The sequence below is a fragment of the Anguilla rostrata genome, chromosome 11 (assembly GCF_018555375.3).
Source record: "Anguilla rostrata isolate EN2019 chromosome 11, ASM1855537v3, whole genome shotgun sequence".
NCBI classification, from domain to species: domain Eukaryota; kingdom Metazoa; phylum Chordata; class Actinopteri; order Anguilliformes; family Anguillidae; genus Anguilla; species Anguilla rostrata.
In genome coordinates, this window is record NC_057943.1 from 1,526,390 (window position 1) to 1,548,468 (window position 22,079).

General features: G+C 48.9%; 2 protein-coding genes across 7 annotated transcripts in view; both read right to left on the reverse strand.

Moving 5' to 3' along the window:
* Window positions 1-101: 101 nt before the first annotated feature.
* On the reverse strand, window positions 102-6,042 carry LOC135235175 (PRELI domain containing protein 3B-like). Its single transcript, XM_064300423.1, has 6 exons — window positions 5,883-6,042; window positions 4,815-4,983; window positions 3,790-3,879; window positions 3,469-3,539; window positions 2,713-2,815; window positions 102-2,506 (listed from the first exon to the last, which is right to left on the reverse strand). The coding sequence occupies exons 1-6, from the start codon at window positions 5,912-5,914 to the stop codon at window positions 2,390-2,392; spliced, it is 582 nt and encodes a 193-aa protein (XP_064156493.1). The 5' UTR covers window positions 5,915-6,042; the 3' UTR covers window positions 102-2,389.
* A 1,348-nt stretch (window positions 6,043-7,390) lies between these two features.
* Window positions 7,391-22,079, reverse strand: part of si:dkey-11f4.7 (piezo-type mechanosensitive ion channel component 2) — a 40,778-nt gene continuing 26,089 nt past the window's right edge. For 2 of the 6 annotated variants that reach the window (XM_064300417.1, XM_064300416.1), the window contains exons 36-55: window positions 21,782-21,856; window positions 21,274-21,440; window positions 20,525-20,739; window positions 19,658-19,828; window positions 18,861-19,487; window positions 17,768-18,026; window positions 17,206-17,394; window positions 16,727-16,946; window positions 16,389-16,521; window positions 15,875-16,022; window positions 15,530-15,744; window positions 15,078-15,236; window positions 14,090-14,237; window positions 13,378-13,566; window positions 13,155-13,247; window positions 12,639-12,808; window positions 11,896-12,012; window positions 10,425-10,504; window positions 8,823-9,063; window positions 7,391-8,461 (exon numbers count right to left, since the gene is read on the reverse strand). In XM_064300417.1, the coding sequence (XP_064156487.1) occupies window positions 8,206-8,461; window positions 8,823-9,063; window positions 10,425-10,504; window positions 11,896-12,012; window positions 12,639-12,808; window positions 13,155-13,247; window positions 13,378-13,566; window positions 14,090-14,237; window positions 15,078-15,236; window positions 15,530-15,744; window positions 15,875-16,022; window positions 16,389-16,521; window positions 16,727-16,946; window positions 17,206-17,394; window positions 17,768-18,026; window positions 18,861-19,487; window positions 19,658-19,828; window positions 20,525-20,739; window positions 21,274-21,440; window positions 21,782-21,856 (3,872 nt within the window). In that variant the 3' untranslated portion in view covers window positions 7,391-8,205. Of the gene's footprint in view, window positions 8,462-8,822; window positions 9,064-10,424; window positions 10,505-11,895; window positions 12,013-12,229; window positions 12,538-12,638; window positions 12,809-13,154; window positions 13,248-13,377; window positions 13,567-14,089; window positions 14,238-15,077; window positions 15,237-15,529; window positions 15,745-15,874; window positions 16,023-16,388; window positions 16,522-16,726; window positions 16,947-17,205; window positions 17,395-17,767; window positions 18,027-18,860; window positions 19,488-19,657; window positions 19,829-20,524; window positions 20,740-21,273; window positions 21,441-21,781; window positions 21,857-22,079 lie in introns of those variants that run through there. The other 4 variants (XM_064300420.1, XM_064300418.1, XM_064300419.1 and 1 more) reach the window with 4 other exon arrangements.

Consider the following 22,079-nt stretch of genomic DNA (forward strand, 5'->3'; position numbering starts at 1 on the left):
GCTAAGTTTAGCGCCGCGATAACGGAATGTTCGACAGTCATCGGTTCCGACACTTGTTTTTTCTTTTTGATTTCATCTTCAAAAAAAGACAAAAGACAAGGTTTTCTTTATGTCAGGAGGTATTTTATATATTCATAATGAAATAATGTTAGCCGTGGGAACTCTTAACAACCAGGGGGTAGCTGAGGAAATTCACTGGCCTGGGTTTATACAGTAGTGCCGTTTACGTTAAATCGCTCGAGCTCAAAAATAACATTTTAAACGGTCCATGTCCAACGTCACAAACGGTTAGACTGCTCAGGCGGCAGTTTCAAAAAGCTTCTCACACTCACGTCAACACATGAACATATTTTCAACAGAAGACAGAATTTGCAGTAACTAAGAAACACTTCACGGTAATACTTTTCTTTTCTAGTGAGTAACACGTAAAAACACACACTCAAGTCTTGGCAGTCAAGCAGACACTCACCTACAAAGAAAAGATGCACAGGTAGAGTGGTGTTTTTAGGTAGCGACAGGTGTAACAGATCCAAACTTGCACAATACCGCAATGCAATAGCAAGGTCACAGTAAAACACGAGAACACTCCCCATAGGGTCGGGTTTGCGTGTAATTAAGGGATAATTAGTTTACCTTCTTAGCATCACTGCAATTTCACTAATGCCTAAGAACTGCATAACAGTTTTTTTTTTGTTTTTTTTAATTTTTTTTTTAAATAAAGCATTGAAGCCTTAATTAAGTGCATCAGGCGTATAAGTGTGGCCACTGATAGATGCAGAAGTTAGCTCAGAGGTATGTACAGAGTTTTGGACCCTCTTTATACACACTGGCATTCAGAAACACGAGCGTTCCAAATAAATACACATTCCTCATTCGCTGCAGTGCATTCCTCTCTATTTGGTGTTTTTTTTTTCAATACTTTTTTTTTTACCTCAGTCTTGCATCTAACATTATGCGAAAGCATAACTGATTGGCTACAATGCATTTGACCGTTTTTTTTTTTTTTTCCCATAATAAAATAAAGCATAACCTGCTTTTAAATGTCTTCTTTGTTCGGTTTGTTAAGCTACCATCGCTGATGATAGAAATGATGATAAATAAAAACAAAATGAGTTTACAGTACATGACATTCAAGTGTGGAGATGTCTGTCTGGCAGAACCACCTGTTAGAGTGCTTTCAGCTGAGTTAATGAAACCACAGCCCTCCTTCACATGCACACAAGCGCACACACACGCACGCACACACACACACACACACCACCGAATCCTGAGAAGTTTGTTCAGAGTTCCACAGGTCCACAATCCGTTTTTTGTTCGTCCCCGTAGTTTTGGCCGCGTGAGAGTGACCTCCGTCCATCGGGTTCCCAGCCCCGTACCGCTGGCGTTCCGAAACCTCGCACCCGCTGCCGGGCTCACAGGTAGCGCAGAGCGTGTACCTGCAGCCAGGTGAGCTAGCACAGGGTCTGTAGCGCAGAGCTTGTACCTGCAGCCAGGTGAGCTAGCACAGGGTCTGTAGCACAGAGCTTGTACTTGCAGCCAGGTGAGCTAGCACAGAGTCTGTAGCGCACAGCTTGTACTTGCAGCCAGGTGAGCTAGCACAGGGTCTGTAGCACAGAGCTTGTACTTGCAGCCAGGTGAGCTAGCACAGAGTCTGTAGCACAGAGCTTGTACTTGCAGCCAGGTGAGCTAGCACAGAGTCTGTAGCGCAGAGCTTGTACTTGCAGCCAGGTGAGCTAGCAGAGAGTCTGTAGCGCAGAGCTTGTACCTGCAGCCAGGTGAGCTAGCAGAGAGTCTGTAGCGCAGAGCTTGTACCTGCAGCCAGGTGAGCTCAGCACAGGGTCTGTAGCGCAGAGCTTGTACCTGCAGCCAGGTGAGCTCAGCACAGAGTCTGTAGCGCAGGGTCTAACGCAGAGCTTGTACCTGCAGCCAAGTGAGCTCAGCACAGAGTCTGTAGCGCAGGGTCTGTAGCGCAGAGTCTGTAGCGCAGGGTCTGTAGCACAGGGTCTGCTAGTGCAGAGCTTGTACCTGCAGCCAGGTGAGCTCAGCACAGTCTGTAGCGCAGGGTCTGGAGCACAGTGTCTGCTAGCATAGCGCAGGTGTAGCGATAGAGAGAATGCGAGTGCAGGGAGGTGTAAACGTAACGGAGGGGAAAATGAAACGTCTCTTCTGTCCGCTGAAGTTTGGCTGCATCTGCCGGGACGTCCCGCATGCAGAACCCCCGACCCCCGACCCCCAACCCCACCCCATAGAGTTTTAAAGGAGCAGTGTGCTCCGCACTGAGAATGCTCATATCTAATATAGATAGCCAATGACCGCGGGAGTTTCCCGCGGTGGGAGGAGGGGGCGGGGCCTGGTGTGGGCGGGGCCGGGGGGGCGGACGCGCGGTTGGTCACTGCTCCGTGGCGGCGGCGGCCATGGGGGTTAGCAGAGTGTCCCGCGCCGTGGCCGCCAGGTCCTCGATCTCCTCGTTCAGCCGGCGAATCACCCACTCCATCGCCTCTCGCCCCTGCGGAGACGGAGACGGGCACGGACACACGTGAGAAATCACCCTTCTGTTCCTTACACTGCTTCTGCAGAAACCTCCCAACTCGCTGGTCTTAGATGGAACTGACCTGCAGTTCTGCAGGGAAATGAGCAGCTCCAGCAGTTTTATTTTATCAATGGAAAGAGAGATTCCTTTAGGTGTAAGGCTCCAAGCCGAGGGGGCCTTACCTTGCTTGCGTTGGTGGAGATGGTGCTGGCCATCAGGCCCTCCAGGTAGCTGCTGAGGCTGACTCCCTTCACAGAGATGAGAGCCTCCTGTGTGAGCACAGTCCTGCACAGGAGAGACGGACGCAGGGGGGGTCACAGAGATCAAAGATCATCCAGACAACCTCCATTACGCAACTACCAGCACACACGGCCTTACAGATCAGGAGGCTGTTCTCTCTGCTACTTTGATCACAAGACTAGCAGACCGCAATTTTCTCTCCTCATCCTTGTGTCTGGCATGTGTTTGGGTGTATAATGCATTTTGCCTTCAGTAGTCTGAGCTTGCAAGGACCTTTTCTTTTTTTTTTTTTTTGCTGCATTTCCTATGGTTGATGGCATGGGAGAGAGAGAGAAAAGCAGGTAAAAAAAGGCTCTAATGCAGAACTGAGACCGCAAACAGACTCATTGCTTTATCCAAAGGGGCATCGAGCACTGCAGCTGATCTTCAGTCTGTGGCCTCTAAAATTGTACATTTCTAACCTCTTAGTTCGTAGACACATTTTACTTTCTTAAAAAGCTTTAAATGCAGCTGCACAATTAAGATTATTCGCAGCAGAAATGGCTGAAACTGCTTGCTCATGTGAACACATTTGGGCCGTTAGTACCATAGAGTGTACATAGGTTAGCAGAAGGCGTACCTGCCTGTCTAGTTAAATATGCATGTCTATGGTTAGCAGCAGCAGCATTCAGAGGAGGCGGAGAGAAAAGGAGACTCACTTCTCTGGGTCCTGAGGGTGTGGCCGGTAAACAAGCCTTTCGTCCACGGACACCATGTTGGTGAAGCTGATCTGAGAGGAGGAAAGGAGAGGAGAGGGGAGGGTTGGGTTATGGTGGAAAACAGCTCGTTTTTCTCAATGTAGTTAATCACAGATAAAATGGAGATAGGACAGATGTCGTCAGTTTCATAGAAAACAAAGAGGGGCTCAACTCTTTGTCTCACAGCAGTTTTTATTGACAGTCTGAACAGCAGATTCCCCTTCTGCCCCCCCCCCAGCAGTGGTATCCTCTTCCAGGCACACAGAAGCAGGGGAGACTCACATTAGTAGATTTCAGCTCAAAGGTCTTTTCTCTGGGGTCCACCACGGAATGCTCCTGGATGTACGTACGGGACCCGCATACTCCGATGATCTAGAGAGGGAGGGAAGGGAAGGGATTACACTCCTGCACAAACACTGAACATACGCAGAGCCAGGTTCTATAATTACACCTGTTATTCAGGACCAGTTCCACTGCTCTTAAATACAATGAGACACGTGCAGGCAACCAAAATTACTGCACGTTCGGCAACAAAAACAAACGATCTTTAAAAAGTTTTTCACAGCAAAATTTCCTTTCACTAAGATGGCAACATTGTAATAAATTGTGCAGTAGAGGACAAAACATTTTGAGAGTAATGCTCAAAGTTCACCACTGTGCCAGTAACCTTAGGGGCAGGAGTTTTTGCAATGAATAATTATTTTCTCTCAGCAAAACACCTTGTAAACTGTAATACAAGTGATTTTAAAGACCAAAGTATGTGATTAAGCAGCCAAAAAAATGAGTGTTGTTCTTAATCAGAAAATGCAGTGTAGATTATTTTATTTTTTTGTGTAGGTGTGCGTATGTGAGTAACAGGTTTGGGTGTATAGATTTTTTTTGTTGTTGCACATTTTGTGTGTCATGAACTCCAGGTCTTTTATAACCTGCCAGGTCATGTGATCAGCTGTTGCGTCACACGGGAATGTTGTGCCTCTGTGTGCCTCTGGCTAACAGAAGTAGAGCAGAGGTCAGCGGGTGCTCGCCGAAACGGACCGCGATGTTCACGATGCCCCCCCGGAGCAGCAGGGTCGCTTCTGCAGCTGGTGAATACCGGGCTGGGCTCTCATTCCAAATCCCGCCAACACAACAAAATGGCGCCTTTTAGATCTCAGGAGTCAGGCACTGAAAAATCGCCCTCCTCTCTGTAAAGAGTTAATCAGCTCTCTCTCCTCCTCTTGCACAGATTCAGTAACGGCTGTAGGAATCGGGTGCGTGACAGTTATGTGGATGATTGGGGAAACCACGGCGGGGGTTTGACGACTCACAGACTTCACAAACGAGGGCACCCCCCACTCCGTGCTGAGCAGCCTGCTGCTGTGGAGGCGGCCTTGGGGGTCCACCTGTCTGTCCAGCACGTCCACACCCACCACGCCGGGGTTCATCGGGTTGGGGTACTTCTGCATCGCTGCCTTGGTCACGGTCTCCCAGCGATGGCTGTACAGGAGAGAACGAGATGAGGGACTTCACTCAGCACAGGAATTAAGCATACAGTAGATCAAACTCAATAATTATAAGAATAGTAATACAAATGATTATTATTATTATTCATAATTGGTAATTGACTGTTTAACATGACTTTGTAAAAACTAAACATAATGGCAAACAGGACCAAGACGTGAACTGAACTAGGAAAACAAATTAGAGTGCACAGTCGAAAGCATAAAAATACAGTTTAAAACCGTTTAAGACAAATTAAACTCGCAAGTGCGCCAAGGTCGAAACTTCGCTAGCTGCTCACCTAACGGCTAAATGCTACACGTGCTAGTAAATTCTTGGCGCGCTCTTAGTGACGTCACGGTCGAGCCTTCGAAGAATGTTATGCAATTTGTTTTATAGTATGAATCCCATGGTTGCGTGCAAGTGGCTGCAATTACGGAAAACAATAAGCAAGAAATGGGAACATACCCTTCTAAACTGGTCTCGTAGCCCACACAAATTATGCCTTCCTCGGGTAATGTTGGCTATAGCTAGCCAAGTTGCTAATAGAGATGAACAGCCGTGGCTACTTGCTTTAGTCTAGCTAACCTTGTTGTCGTTGTTAACATTGTTTAAACTAGCTAATCATCCAGACAAGGTAGTAAACGTATAAGTTGATCTAGCTACTTGCCAATGATGTAACTGGCTTAACAAAATGACATTATTTAGTTGTGACAATGTATTTATTTGTAAAATGTTCACGTTCTTGATAGCTGCCGGCTAACGTTAGCTGAGATGTCACTGTAGCTACATTTATCGTGGACTATAGTTTAGCGCTTGAAACAATAAAACACTTACAACGGTCATTATGTTTCACGATGAAAATTTTAAAATATAATTTAATCTTAATTACTCACTTGAATATGTGTTCTGAAGTCCAGATTTTCATTTCTAGATTGTACGTACGTCCCCAAACCTGACAGCTGAGCTGGGCGAACAACTCAAATGCGACCGTTTCGCTCAGAGCCGGAGAGAGATGCCGTAGGGTTGCCAGTTCATTAAGGCCAGTTATAAATCTTGGTTTTTTTCCAGGGCCTCCAGCTGATCGTAATAGCAAGAGGCGTGACTTCCGAACTTGCTCGCTGATAAATTAGCATGTGTAAATATACGTTATTATAGCAAATGAAATGAATCGACTTGCAGTGGGAAACCTGCCAGGGGACTAACTAGAAATCAAATCTGTAAGATTTAAAACAACACAATTTAATTTAGTAGATGCTTGAAGACAAAGTGACATACATGCATAAGTGCATAAATCATGTGAGCAGAATTTCTCGTATATTGTAATCGTAAATCTATCAGGTTATACATTCTTACTGATCATCACAACGCCATCCAAAAGAAATTCATGGCTGTCCTCGTTTACCCTTTTAGGAGTCTCAAGATGGATTTTTCAGAATCTGGCAACCTAATATGAGTAACGCCCCAGACAGGGACGGAATGTTATGCGCTCTACGGCGCATTGACGTCACTGGGAGTTCAGGGTTGTGAATGGGCCACTGCCCCTAATCTCTGACCTTGGGCCAACTTCAGGGTCCTGCTGAAACTTTTCGGGGTAAAGGTGAAACGTCTTCTTACCTGATCCTGCGTGAGTCGCCCGTTTCATCATGTAGGCCCTTTTATAATCGATCGGTATTGCACTTTAGGTTTAACAACTCTCAAACGCTCTGTTTCGTTGAACGTCTGAAAAATCCCGTATCAATGACGTAAAATTCCACATCAATCGATGTAACAGTCAGTAGATAAGAAAACGGTTCCTTTTTTTCCCCTAAAATACAAAATAATGCGTGGCGCTGGGTCAACTTCTCGTTAAAATCTCTCTAAAAATAGCTTCAACTGCAGATGGAGTACAGAACTTACGCATCACAGTTTCACAACGCCAGCTCAAGGGTGTTTAAACACATTGAGTAACCAGAGGCTAACCTTGAGCTCACATGCCAGTGGCGTTTCTGAACAGGAAAAGTATGTGACTATGACAATTCATGACTATATTACTATTATAGTACTACTAATATTACTTGTACTATTACTACTACTACTACTAAATAATTATTATAATAATAACTATACTACATTTTCATGTCTTTATATGGATAAGCATGTCTACCAAATGTAATAGTGATCACAAAGATCACGGTGAGAAAGGGAAAACCTCTAAGGTGGAGAGAAGTGTCCAGCTTGAGTGGAAAGCTAATATACAAAATAAGTCTGGATACATCCTGTACATAATGTTCACAGGTCTGATGTTAAAGCAGCACTTCAGCTAAATTCAATCTTATAAATATGTTGTTATTGTAGCACAAATGTAATCTACATGTCTTAAAACGATTGTCTCTTGAACTTAACAGACATGACAAAGTCCTGATTTCAGTGTGTATGTCAGAAATGGTTTATTCACGTGTTGCAGCAGTAAAATGAACTACAGGCTTCTAAGAGGAGACGCCGCTCACTAAGGTGTACAATCGGCAAAGGCAACAGTCTGTCATATTCGCCATTTCGTTATTCTGTACCATTGATCCAGTAAATGACAGTAAAATCACATGATAATAGAACATATGAGAAATACCATATTAGGCCTTTCAGAGAAGAAAAGAAGTTCACACGTTGAGGCCTGACATTGAACTTTCGGGCGGTGTGCTACCAGTATGGCTTTTGAAATTAGTGTGTTTAATAAATAATAATAATGATGATAATAAAAAACCTGTGATGTAAAAAGATGAGCATGCTGTAGAAATTGGGTCATCTTCCGGTACGAACCCAACAGGCGCCGTGAAACGTTTCACAACAAACTTATTTGGAAGGAGTTTGCATCCGTTTAATGCGCAGAGTCAGTGCAGCAGTTCCCTTTGCTTCGCATGCAGGTCTGACGCAGTGGGGACTTCCTGTGCTCCACGGTCTGGAGTGGGAGGGGCTAGAACGTGGGGACGGCCAATCAGATCCAAAGGAGTCAAGGTCAGGATATACAGACAGGCTTGTGTTTCTGTAACCTTGTTGTTCTGGTCAGCTTGGGATAGGGCATATCCCTCTCAGATGCCCGTCCCTGTCCCCGTCCCGGGCTAGTGTGAGGACCGTCTCTTTTGTGCGTCAATGTACCCATTAGACAGGTCACTGTACGGCCAGATCCCGTCAGTTTACAGACCGGTTCTGCAGGGTGTGGGTGGTCCTCCCGTCCAGCAGGGGTCAGTCTGTCTTCTTCTCCCGGGTCATTTTGATCATGGTCTCGGGGGAGCGGTAGAGGAAGATGAGCTTGGCGAAGAGCTGCTCCTCCAGCTCCATCTCGCCCGTCTCCCGCACCACGAAGATGTCGGTGCAGAGCTTCAGCACGCGGTCCACGCACGGCAGGTCCTCGAACATGATGGAGCGCGAGATCCCGTTAAAGAACTCCCGCACGAACTTCCCGATCACCAGCACCACCGACATGTACAGGCCCACGATGCTGCGGGGGGGAGGGGGGGGGACAGAGGGGTCAGAGAGAGGGAGGGGTCAGAGGTGTCAGAGGCTTAAAAATAAACAAAGGCTATAGGGTGTGAGTGTGTGTGTGTGTGTGTGGGAGGCAGGCGTCTCATAGTTATATTTAATTTAGCTGCAATTATCATGAATGATATTTTTCACAGAGCACTGAGAATTTAAAAATAAAGCACACTGTGTCTATCTTTCCCTCATTTAAGTATTTAACATTTTCTATAATTACTACATAGAAGGGAGAGCTATAAAAGGAGGAGTCAGAGGAGTCAGTCAGAGGAGTCAGAGGAGTCAGAGGAGTCAGAGGAGTCAGAGGAGTCAGAGTCTCTCCTTACCCGTATCCTGCCAGGAAGCCCAGACTGGAGGGGCTGACCTTGTCGTTGAACACCACCATCTCGATGCTGTCGCACGGTGCCAGTGGCCGGCCGGGCTGGCACTCCTCCACCACCCACCACTGCGGCACCAGCGCCCGGTCGCCCCCCACGCCCGCCATGCTCACGTTGGCCTGGCGGAGCCGGATGGACAGCGGGCGGAACAGCGCGAGCGTCTGCTGGGTCTTCGCACGGTCCGGGTACTCTGGGGGGGCGGGGGGCCAGGCGGGGCAGAGGGGGCAGGCGAATTAACACACAAAAATAGGATAAAGACTTTTAAGCTGGCAGTATACTCCGTAAGAAGAAAGAACTTCAGGATTGAGAACCACCGGCGAACATGTCCATGAACATTGTTGTCGGTATACTCAGTGAGAACACCACACCCTTTAAAGTCACTCCACGCCGCTGGGGTGTGAATAATTATGAATAATTATGAGGCAGCTATTAACCGGGCTGGAATCTCGGCCAGACCCCCGTCTCGCGGCTACACCATGGATGTATAAAGAGAAGGGCTACACGAGATCACAACACAAAACAAAAAGTTTAAAGTGTTTAAAGTGGCTTTAGTTCATCTAGCTATGCAAAAGAAGAAAAAAAAAGGCGAAGAAGATGGCACGTTTGCCCTCTAAATCAGAGTAGGACGGAGAATGGAGAGTTTTGTCTGTACATTCGGCAAATTCGAGTTTAGACGAGGGGGTCCACTTTCTCTTATTTCCGAATGTGTGCTAGGCGTTTTGATGACTTGCTGAAACGAGCAGCACCATTCATCAAACATGCAGGAACTCACAGAATTCCCATCTCTACAGCAGAGAGATTGGCGTTGACTCTCCATACATTAGCATGTGAAGTCTGCCCTCTGAACTCTCAACCGACGTAACCAACTATGATATTTGGACCAATAGCTGAGAGGGGAGGTCGGAGAACAAGAAAGAACTTTTTGAAAAGTTCTCCCTGGAGGCCGTCGCACACTGCACCGTACGAACACACAACACAGCGTCTTTTTGTTGTCAGTTGTTCTGATTGCTTCGTTTTGCTCAAAAAGTTCTACTTCGTACGAAGTATACTGCCTGCTTTACTCTGCGCTTACTGCTCTTACAAGAGCACACTGGGCAGGAAGGCTCTTTTACCGCTACGACACCAACGGTACAGTACCGTCTTCAGCCAGTAAACCTGGCAGTTTATACGTAATAACCACATTTAGTGTTCAGTTGTAACGGCACTAATAACACACATGTACAAAGCCAGCAGAGTTAACTGCAGATCTGGTTGGCTGCTTTGCCCTGCACAGACACGGCGCATGCTCAGTGGCCAGCCAATCATAGTCTGAGCTGATATAGCACATGCCCAAATACCAGCCAATCAAAAGAAGGTGATGATTTACGCATCCTATCATCAAGCACTGCATGGTTTTCATCAAGACTGAAGGTGGTTTTGAACAAGGAATAGCCAGGACACTTTCTCCTAGGCCCTTGCCCTTTAAAGCAGATTTCAGCAGATGCTTAAGGGCTTGTAGCACATGCGCAGATAGACAGCGTTCCCAGACGATCTGCGGGGAAGTTCACTTGCCGACTTTCAGCCTGTGCGCGATCTTGGACTCTGCCCCCTGTGACCCCCGGATGTACTTGGGCAGCAGGGCGTCGATGAACCTGCCGAGACGTCACAGAGAGGAGGAGAGAGAGAGAGAGAGAGAGAGAGCCGGAATCAACAGCAGCGGGACCCATAGCAGGCCAGAACTTTACCCAGCAACACTGCCAATCGTCACTGATTCGCTGGGAGAAGGTGCCCCCTTACAGTCGCCCCGCGGGTGAAATGTTTGCAAAGGCGCACAAGTTTTAATAACTCCTACTGTCATTGAGCTTGAATACGTTCAGCATGTCTTTATGCCTGTGGTTTCCCTCTTCAGTAATAACAGGGATGGCAGTCCGTTCTACCGTTAATGCATCGCTTCTGTCAGTGGCAGCAGGTGTGCACACCTTAGGCATACACACACACACACACACACACTCGCGCACGCACAGTTTGGCAGCTGAATCGGCTTCCCCCAGGAGAACACCGATAAGGGGATAAGGCGTGTTTGTTCTTCTCCGATCTCAGTCCACCCTGCTGTTAACAAAGCTCATGGCACCGCCAGAGAGTTTACTCCTTATTTAAATAACCAAACGCTCTGTGTTCACAGGGGGGGGTGGAGGTGGAGCGGGCAAACATGCAGTATCAGCCTGACAAGCTAAGGCAAGGGGGGGGGGGCAGCTAAACCAGGTGCCAAGTGAGTGATAGTGTAATACAGCAGGTAGGGACCTGGGCTTGCCACTTGTATTATAGGTTCAGTTCCCTGGTGGAGGTGCTGCCTTTGTACCCTTGGGCAAAGTACATAACTTGAAATACTTCAGCAAAATATCCAGCTGTATAAATCCATCCAAAGAATAAAAATTGTGTGAGTCTACTAAAATTCTGAAAAAATTGCATATTAAAAAATCTTTAGTACTAACTTTCTAATAATTAGTCCTAGTAACTTTCCACATTCATAAACTGATTACTTTTAGTTTTATGGCCGTGTGTAAAAGCAGTGGAGTAGTGCTGGGGATGATTGGTGTGAGTGAGAAGTGAGCAGTACTGAGGATGATCAATGTGTAAATGTGAGCAGTGCTGAGGATGATGACGCTGGGGATAATTGGTGTGTGTGAGATGTGAGCAGTACTGGGGATGATCGGTGTGTGTGAGATGTGAGCAGTACTGGGGATGATCGGTGTGTGTGAGATGTGAGCAGTACTGAGGATGATCGGTGTGTGTGAGATGTGAGCAGTACTGAGGATGATCGGTGTGTGTGAGATGTGAGCAGTACTGGGGATGATCGGTGTGTGTGAGATGTGAGCAGTACTGAGGATGATCGGTGTGTGTGAGATGTGAGCAGTACTGAGGATGATCGGTGTGTGTGAGATGTGAGCAGTACTGAGGATGATCAGTGTGTAAATGTGAGCAGTGCTGAGGATGATGATGCTGAGGATGATAGATGTGAGTAAGATGAAGATGTGAGACTCACACTGGCTCACTGCGGGTTCCCTGCAGCATCTGCACGATCTCGTCCTTCAGCTTCCTGTCATCATACTTCACTGTGTGCTCCCCCACCGCCTCCACGTTCATCACCAGGGAGGCGTTCCTGCAGAGAGAGACACACGCACACGCAGACACACACACACACACAGCATAGGGCCAGACACGCACACACACACACACACACACACACACAGCCCAGGGACAAACAGACACACACAGATGCCGCATACACACACACACACACACACACACAGCCCAGGGACAAACAGACACACACATGCGCATACACACCATATGCACACACACATGTATGTACAACTTCATATACTGGGATAATAAGGATGAGCCATCAGAAGTTAAGCTGGCATTGAGGTTAAAATGTGCACTGTGTTCTGGTGCGTCAGGTGACCCGGCTGCAGTGTCAATGGGTGCGCTGTCAGCTATTGTGCCCTTAGATTTGTGCGTGTGTTTGTGTTTCAGCTGTGTTCCCATGCCAACGGTTCTGGAGAATTCCCTCCCTGTGGGGACAGTTCCGCAGGGTTCTCTCTCATCAAGGGAATGGTTCCAAAAGGTTCTGCCACAGATCTATGGTGGTCAGCTCCTGTGCTGTTTTCCAGAGTTTTTGGTACTGTATGTAAGAGGCACGTCCATGGGCAGAACAAAAAAAACACAGTTTCCCATAATTCCTTGGCCATGCCCCCTTTAATGAATATTCATGTGTGTAGTCACCTGAGCAGGGTCCAGCGCAGGGTCATGTAGATGTGGGAGGAGTTGCTGAGCTCCTGGATCATGGCGGCTCGGCTGGCCGGGCTGATGCTCCAGAGCAGGCTGGCGTCGCTCTTCACCCGAGCGATCACAATGTCCTCTGCCACGTAGTTCACGATGAACTGCATGGCCGACTGCGGGGGCGGGAAAATGAGCGGCTGAGGGACAAAGCCAGCTACCACACCAGCGAGGGTTCGAATCCCACACCACGCTTCCCGGGGAAGACACAGGGTGGAGCGTTTGAGTTCAGATCTGATGCCGGTGGAACCCGGAGGAAAGGACTGCACAACCCGATGAGATTTTGACAAATCTGACCCATGTCTGCGACCAGTCTTCAGATTCGACAGGCATCAGATCTGCCAGGAGCTCTGGTACATATGCGGTGTTTCCAGTTTAAACATAAGATGAGATCTCATCCTAAAGCAGAACCCCTGGGTTTACATGCAGTGAAGCGCCGAGCGCTAAATCAGTAGCCCCTACCGGGTGGGTAGCGTAGCGGTTGGTCAGGTGCCTGTAGGCGGATTCAGAGAAGAGCATCAGGTTCTGCTCCTGGGCGCTCATGGAGAAGAGAGGCTGGGGGGGGGAGGAGCCAGGGAGGGGTCAGGGGGTACGTTGTGGGGGGAGAGATGAATAAGAGCATCATTCATCAGTGAGATAGAGAGAGGGAGACAGAAGCTCCGTGGGGAAAAGCCATCTTGCCAACCTCATATCCTGCTATGCTAAGCTGTATGGAGACGTCAAGCGGCTGATTGGTCACTCCAGCCACTGACTTGACCAATGACATGAAGAGGAGCGGGAACCACACCAGGCAGATGAGGCCGAATATGATGATGCCCCCCATGCCGTACTTCACCACCTTCTTCTTCTTCTGCCCTGGGGGGTGGGGGTATTTCTGCAGAGGGCGACAGAGAGACCCGCTCACACCCTCAGGGTCAACCGTGCCAATCAGGGGCCCTGTTTTATCACACGCATCACATCCTGAACTATTTTACACCCATGCTTAGGGAATGGTCAAAACTGCTCACATTCCAGATACTGAAATCAGGAGTCTGCTAGACTCAGTTGATGCTTTGGCGCCCTCTAGAGTTTTCTGTGAAGACTTGCTGGCTTAATCCTAGGGAGGTGATCCATACTTTTGCTTGGAGGTTTTGCTCTTGAGAGAATAGTAGCCGGACATTCTGTCCCAACTAGGGGGCTGGGCTTCCGGGTCTTAAATACACCCTGTCCCTCAGTATTTACTGAATAAAATGCTACAGGCCGTGCAGAGACATACCCCATTTTAATAAAACCCTCCAATTTGAAACCTAAATTCCAAAATCAAGGTCCATTCCAGTGGAAATTTCTGAGCAAGCACTGTGGCTGTCTGTAAATTGATGAAAAAAGTTTTGAGTGGATGCACGCAAACGTGGGCTCACCTTCTCAGACTCCCTCCAGCACTTGAGGATGAAGATGTTGGCGTAGATGTCCTCTACACAGATCCAGCTGGACAGGCTGAGGGTGGTGTCCGTCCACACCCAGTCCATCACCGCCCTCAGCTCAGTCAGGAAGGGGACCATTCGAAACCTGCCCCAAGAAGGGAGAGCCCAGCTGTGACTTCAGCAGTGTCCCAGGACCCTCTAAAGCTGGGGTCCCAAGGACCATCATTACATTACATTACATTACATTATAGGCATTTAGCTGACGCTCTTATCCAGAGCGACTTACAACAGTGTAACCAAACTCAGGATCAAGTCCACTTAAGTCCATTGAACAACATGTAGATAAAAAGCCTTTACTATGATGCATACATTAAGGAGAAGCTATTGTTATACTGTCAGATACAGATTATTCATATTTTACCTGAAAGCCAAAACATGTATTGTGAAAGATCAGCACCCCCTCCCAATTTAAGTACCTTTCTGCTTATTTCCTCTTTAAATCTTTCACAATACATGTTTTGGCTTTCAGGTAAAATATGAATAATCTGTATCTGACAGTATAACAATAGCTGTGGCAATACAGCAGGGACTTCTGCTTTAGACTAATCAGATGGTCTGTTATGTATTCTAGCATGGGTTGTTCTGTGTATTTACCATTGTTCCAGGTTGATGTCACCTCATGAATATTCATAAGTAGATGTGGACAAGAACATGCAATTATTGTCCATGTCCTTATAAGGGCACATTCACGCATGTAAAAACAATGGAATCTGTAATATGGCACCAGAACGTCCTGTTTCCATCCAGAACCTCCAAGAGAGTACGGAAGTTGAGGTAACTGAAGGATAGCAGGAGATTCTGGTTTCCATACTGGATTTCTGGTGTGGCTATCTGAGGAGATCCTCCGTGACCCCAGGAAAAGTTCCCCAACCTTCAAACTCACCCTTGGAACAGGAAGAGGTTGAGTCACCAGTCTTGAACTCACCCTTGGAACAGGAAGAGGTTGAGGTAGTTGTAGTTCTTGGTCAGGAAGTTTCCCAGGACGCGGTTGGGGTAGCCGCACTTGATCTGGTAGGCCGAGAGGCCGAAGTAGATGCACTTCACAAAGTACCACAGCTGGGCCACCTGGTTCCTGTTGAACCTCCTAGAAGCCCAAAGCAAACCATTGTGAGGTATAAACTCAAATGGTCTCATGTCCTTTTGGTGCCACAGCCTTCAAATGCAAAGCTCATGTGACCTCATATAGCAGTATACATGCAAATCTACAGGACAATAAATTTCAAGGTTTGGAAACATCTAGCCAGTGCAGTATTTCAGTAAAAACAAATGTGAAGTTCTATCTTAGCGCAAAAGTAGCCATCCAAAGGTCCAGTTCCCACGCTGTCTGGCATGGAGGTACACGTTCGGCGCAGCAGGATGGATGTGGGTGACTCTGACCTCTCTGTGACCCCAGGAAGTATGAAGAACATCCAGAAGTGGATCCCGAACACCAGCACGACCTGGAAGACACACTTTCCCAGCAGAGTCTTCCGGAGGTACAGGGCCCGGTCCACCACCATGGTGCCGAACTGGATCAGCAGCATCACCAGGAAGGCCTCGGGGACCTGGTCCTCTGACAGCGACTCCGTGATGTCCGCCGCTGCGCTGTGCTTCTACAGAGGTCAAGGGTCAAAGGTCACAGTGTACAGCCACACTGAGTCAGCATGACAAAAACTTACTCTGAAAATATTTTATAGTTTTCAAATGATAAAACACATTAATTAAACATTCATCTGTACTTACTCCAAAGGCCCAGTACCCGAAGATGATAACGATGAAGTTCACAACATCGACCAAGAACATGAGCGCGTAGACGTCACACACGGGGCTGTAGTCGGGGTGGATGATGTCATAGAAGAATTGCCTGATGGGTAGATATATGTGCAGGCCTCTGTAGAGATTTAAAAAAGGGAAATTTATCAGAGCTGCAGAACAGCTGGAGTCTTTAGTACTGTCTGAGCTGGCGCATGCCTGAGTGAAGAGCGCTGTGTGTTATATGGAACCGTGGCTCTGCTTGGCTCGGCTCGGCCCGACTAGGCTCGGCCCGGCTCAGATCGGCTCGGTTCAGCTCAGCTCGGATCGGCCCGGCTTGGCTCGGCTCGGCCTGGCTCAGATCGGCTCGGTTCAGCTCAGCTCGGTTCGGCCCGGCCCGGCTCGGATCGGCCCGGCTCAGATCGGCTCGGTTCAGCTCGGATCGGCCCGGCTTGGCTCGGCTCGGCCTGGCTTGGCTCGGATCGGCTCGGCTCGGTGTGCTCACATTTCTATGAGTGCAGTCTTCGCCTCCAGCATCTTCGCCCTCAGTTTGAGCTTCATGTGCTCGGACCGGGTCTGTGGCCCTCTGGACGGCCGTCTGCTCCTCTTCGGACGCCGCTTCTTCTGGTCCACGTTCTCTGCCAGAACCAGAAAACACGCACACCCTTAAAAATGTTTTTTTTTTTTCTTTGGAGAAACTTGTCTTCAGTTGTCATGGGTGATGGTGTGAATGATGTCCACAGTTGCAGTGGGTGACGGTGAGAGTGATGCTCATCATTGCCATGGGTGATGGTGTGACTGATGCTCATCGTTGCCGTGGGTGACAGCGAGAGTGATGCTCACCGTCAGTGCTGTTGCTATTGGTCGCCCGGTGGAAGAGGGATCCCGTGGAGCGCTGCAGGGGAAGAAACCGGAGCCTCCGCGTCGGTTCCCCCGACCGCGCCCTCTCCCCCCCTCCCCCGACCGCGCCCCCACCGCCCCCCTTCATCCGCAGTGTCTTCTTCTTCAGCTTCTTGAAAAAGTCCGGTATCTCCACCTCCTTGTTGTCCCAAAGGCCGTGGCACTGTGTAGGAGAGAAAGGCATTTAATCTTACGAGTGAGGGGCGGGGCTTCGTGTCTCCATGGTGACTGACTGAGAGCCTGAGCTGAAATGATTGTGGGGGCATATACTGGGGATACACTGGGGTACAGGATACAATAGACTACAGGTGCTGCGAGTTACAGGTCTAACAGGGTACAGGTGTAGTATGATACAGGTACAGTATGGTACAGGTGTAGTATGATACAGATGCAGTGGGATACAGGTACAGGTGTAATGGCACCTTCAGGATAGAGCGGTGGAAGAACAGAGCCAGCAGCTGCAGGAGGTCAAACAGCACGTAGCCGTTCTTCTTCTCCACGCCCACGATGTTGGGCAGGGCGAAGGGCCGGTCAGCGTTGATGCCGCGGTACGCAGAGGTGGTCCATGGGAAAAACCCAAACTGGAAGCAGTACTTCACCACCACAGTGAGCTGCAGAAAGAGCCAGCAGAAATGACCCAGAGAGAACCAGTGCTTACACAAAAAAATGGGGTTCTCTGGCTGGTCTCCATAGGGGAACCCATTTTAGAACCCCCAAACCAAAAACAGGTTTCCTCTATAGAGACACAAAGGAGCCTTTTGAACCCTCTTTTTTCTTAGAGTGTACACAGAAATTGAACTTATTAAAATATGCTGTAGATATGTGGATCTTTCACAAAATATGGTAAATATATTTCACAGCTAGTAATCTTTTGAAAAATACTGTGTATTACGATGTCTGAAAGTGGCAATAATTTGTGTATTTGCTGGTTTTCCCACAATCCCCGTGTGGTACCGTTGGTTTGGAGCACCAGGGTCGCGGTACCTCGGTGTAGATGATGGCGGTCATCCAGAAGCGTTTGGTTGGGCGTGGCACGGACATCATTGCCCAGAGGAAGATGAGGATGGGCAGCACCAGCGACAGCAGGGAGGCAGACACCATGTGGTTGAGAATGATGACGAAGTAGCAGAGCATCTCGGACTTGGACACCATGGTGTGGTAGAGGGCAAAGCCCAGCCGCAGGTGCTTGGGCAAGGTCAGGTAGAACTTGTCAGACTCCTCAATCTCCTCATTATCAAACATTCTGGAGAGAGAGAGAGTGGGGGAAATGAGAAAAAGTAGTCCACCAGTGAGAGGCCTTCAGAACAGCAGATTTCTTGTAATGTGTTGCTGCATTTTTAGTGCAATACGCTATCGCTTATTTGTTTGTTTTTGGCTGTTTGGCTGGAACACTATTTGTGCTAGTGCCACATAACGATGACCACTGGGCAATCCCCGTCTCACCAAACACAAGGAATTTGTAAAGCTATAGCAGATTCCTCCTGCTCTCTGTACACTGGAGGCTCACAGAGGTCAAGTCAAGAAAGATTAAAAAATTAAAATGCTTAGAAGTCTTGGGTCAGGTAGCTAGGGTTCAGGTCAGGTGACCAGAGCTCAGATCAGATGACCAGGGGCTCTTTCCAATCGTTTATTTTACATCCTTGAATCTTTCCCTTGTGTCTTTTCCTCGTTTCCTTAGCTCCACTCAATGGAGGAATCACGGAAATGTGCATTAGGCAAATGGAACATGCTTGTTCAGTCAAGTTTCAGTTTGAAGCCACATCAATTATAAATGTGGCAGATGAGCTGGATAAACAGGTTGATCGTTTATACATCACAAGTTCCGAAAAAATACTTCTACAAAGGATGCACTCTATGCTCCTTGCCCCTAGCTCCTTCAAGGAGCATTTAACGGGTTATAATGTCCTTAAAGATGGTGGATCTCAATCAATTTACAGATAAGTCAAGGATTGAGGAGACAAGAACGGATAAAATAAGTGATTGGAAAGAGCCCCAGGGCTTTGGTCAGGTGACCAGGGCTCAGGTCAGGTGACCAGGTCTCGGGTCAGGTGACCAGGTCTTGGGTCAGGTGACTAACTTGTTGAGAAGCAGCTCGCTGGCGGTCATGGCTCTCATCTCTGGATTCAGGGCCCGTGGGGTGGGGGGGTCCCCCGTCTCATCGGTCTCCTGCCGCTGTAGAGGTGTGAGATCCTGGGGTTCACCTCCAAGATTATCCTCTATCCCCTCCATCTGGCTGGACTCCACCTCCATCCCCTCCACCTGTGGGAGTTCTACCTCCAACACCTCCACCTGGCTGGACTCCACCTTCATCCCCTCCACCTGTGTGAGCTCTGCCTCCATCCCCTCCACCTGTGTGAGCTCTGCCTCCAACACCTCCACCTGTGTGAGCTCTGCCTCCAACACCTCCACCTGTGTGAGCTCCACCTCCAACACCTCCACCTGTGTGAGCTCCACCTCCAACACCTCCACCTGTGTGAGCTCCACCTCCAACACCTCCACCTGTGTGAGTTCCACCTCCAACACCTCCACCTGTGTGAGTTCCACCTCCAACACCTCCACCTGTGTGGGCTCCACCTCCAGACCCTCCACCTGTGTGGGTTCTACCTCCAACACCTCCACCTGTGTGGGCTCCACCTCCAGACCCTCCACCTGTGTGGGCTGGGTCTCTTTGTCCTTCCAGTCTTGGGTAGTGTCAGGCTGGGCTCTGTAAAACAGGAGAAATTATTTTATGTGTCAGGTACAAGTTGTCTGTGTGTGTGTGTATGTCTGTGACTGTGTGTACATGTGTATGCACGTGTGTGTGTTTGTGCGTGCGCGTGTGTGTGAGTGTGTGTTGTGTTGCATGTGTGTGCGTGTGTGTGTGTGTGCCCTCACCCCTCAGCAGGACTCTCGCTGTCGAAGGAGGGCAGGTCTATGTGGGTGGATTTGAGGAGTCTGCGGCGGAGCTGCACAGGAGCTGGCGGGGTGGGGGCGGGGGCGGGGGGGTCGTCCAGTTCCTCCTGAGTAGGCTGGCGGGACCCCAGCATGGTCTCCTCCGTCATGCAGCTGAGGAAACACACACACACACACACACAGAGACACACACGCACACAGACACACACAGACACACACACATGCGCGCACACACAGTAGAACAGTCAGGTTTCCTTCCTCACAACACAGGGGGCTACATCATCAACATGTCACAATGCAGCAGTGAGAGAGGGAGAGACAGCGGGTGAGCATGCGTGTGTGTAGCATGTTCCCTGTGTAGCATTATAGCTGTGTAGCATGTTCCCTGTGTAGCGTTATACCTGTGTAGCATGTTCCCTCTGTAGCGTGTTCCCTATGTAGCATGTTCCCTGTCTAGCGTGTTCCCTGTGTAGCGATCCCTCTGTAGCGTGTTCCCTCTGTAGCGTGTTCCCTCTGTAGCGTGTTCCCTGTGTAGCGTGTTCCCTGTGTAGCATGTTCCCTGTGTAGCGATCCCTCTGTAGCGTGTTCCCTATGTAGCGTGTTCCCTGTGTAGCGTGTTCCCTCTGTAGCGTGTTCCCTCTGTACCGTGTTCCCTGTGTAGCGTGTTCCCTGTGTAGCATGTTCCCTGTGTAGCGTGTTCCCTGTGTAGCGATCCCTCTGTAGCGTGTTCCCTATGTAGCGTTCCCTCTGTAGCGTGTTCCCTATGTAGCATGTTCCCTGTGTAGCGTGTTCCCTGTGTAGCGTGTTCCCTGTGTAGCATGACGACTGTGTAGCGTGGCCTGTGCGCACCTGGACACGCTGCTGGCCCAGGACCCTTTGAAGCTGGCGCTGGTCAGCTTGACGTAGCCCCGCGGAGAGCCTGGCACAGCCGGGGGTGAGCAAGGGGGCGGGTCCAGTATCAGCTCCTCCCCCTCCTCGTGTCCGTCCAGCGATGTCAGTGTATTCTGCCTGGACATGCGGCTCTGGTAAAACTGCTTGATGCTTTGCTGTGTCACTTCCTTCCCCTGGAAGAGGAGAAATATGTCACGTCTGGTACAGCAGCTTTGGGCTCTGGTACCAAAACGGCCTCCTGTGCAGCACACACATAATGGTGCCAGTACCCCAGCCATAGAGTGAATGAGACACACCCTAAATTTACATTACATTACATTACATTTATTTGGCAGACGCTTTTATCCAAAGCGACGTACAAAAAGTGCAAAAAATTTCATACAGAAGACAAAAACTACCCCTACCCCCAACTGCAGTAGACTCCGCCCACATTTCGTCCCCTCCCCGGTCGCTGTTGACATTACATTACAGGCATTTAACAGACACTCTTATCCAGAGCAACTTACAAAACTTTTACACAGAATTTACACAGTGTTTACACTGCATCTATTTATATAGCTGGATATATACTGAAGCACTGTGGGTTAAGTACGGCACTGTCCTGTCTTGGAATCAAACCTTTAGGTCACAAGACCAGCTCCTTACCCATTATACTACACTGCCGCCCCCCTCTGTTGCCCCCCTCGCCCCCCCCGCTCCCGCTCCACCTTTTTCTGCTGCTGGCTGAGCAGGGCCCGCTCGAAGCGCAGCACGTTGGAGATGTCCAGGTTGTCCTTGCAGAAGGAGTTGAGCCCGTCGGTGAGGTCGTCCAGCAGAGCGAGGATGACCACCCAGCCCAGGCGGAGCGTGTCGATGCAGCGATGCAAGATGTGCTCTGAGGGGGAGGAACAGGTGCGTTCTGGGTAAGTGATCAATCCGCTGCTAAGTAAAGTGGGAAAATTCATCAGGTATTATTGGCTATTACTTAGCAACATTGCACTTCTTCCTGTCTTCAGAAAGCGGATATACGGTGCCTTTCATACCGTGATCTCAAAGACCTTTACAGTAAAGAGTCATCATTGTGCAGCACGGCAGATGTTTTGCACCTGATTGCTTACCGCACATCCACTTTAGCCTGTCTGGAAGGCTGTGTGAGTATGAGTGTGTGTGTGTGTGTTTTTGTGTGTGCGTGCGTGTGCGTGTGTGTTTTTGTGTGTGCGTGTGTGTGTGACTTGCCTTTCTCCGCCTCTTCTTCCTCCTCAGCACTGGTGATATCCAGTTCATCTTCACTGGAATCAGTCCGAACTATCCCTGGAATTACAGACATGGAATACTGTGTGTCGTACACATACAAACACACATGCACACGCACAGGTGCTCACACACACTACACACATGCTCACACACACACACACACACACAGGCTCACACACACTACACACACATGCACACACACAAGCTCACACGCTCATACACACACACACGCTCACACACACACACACTCACACACACACACACACACACACACACACAC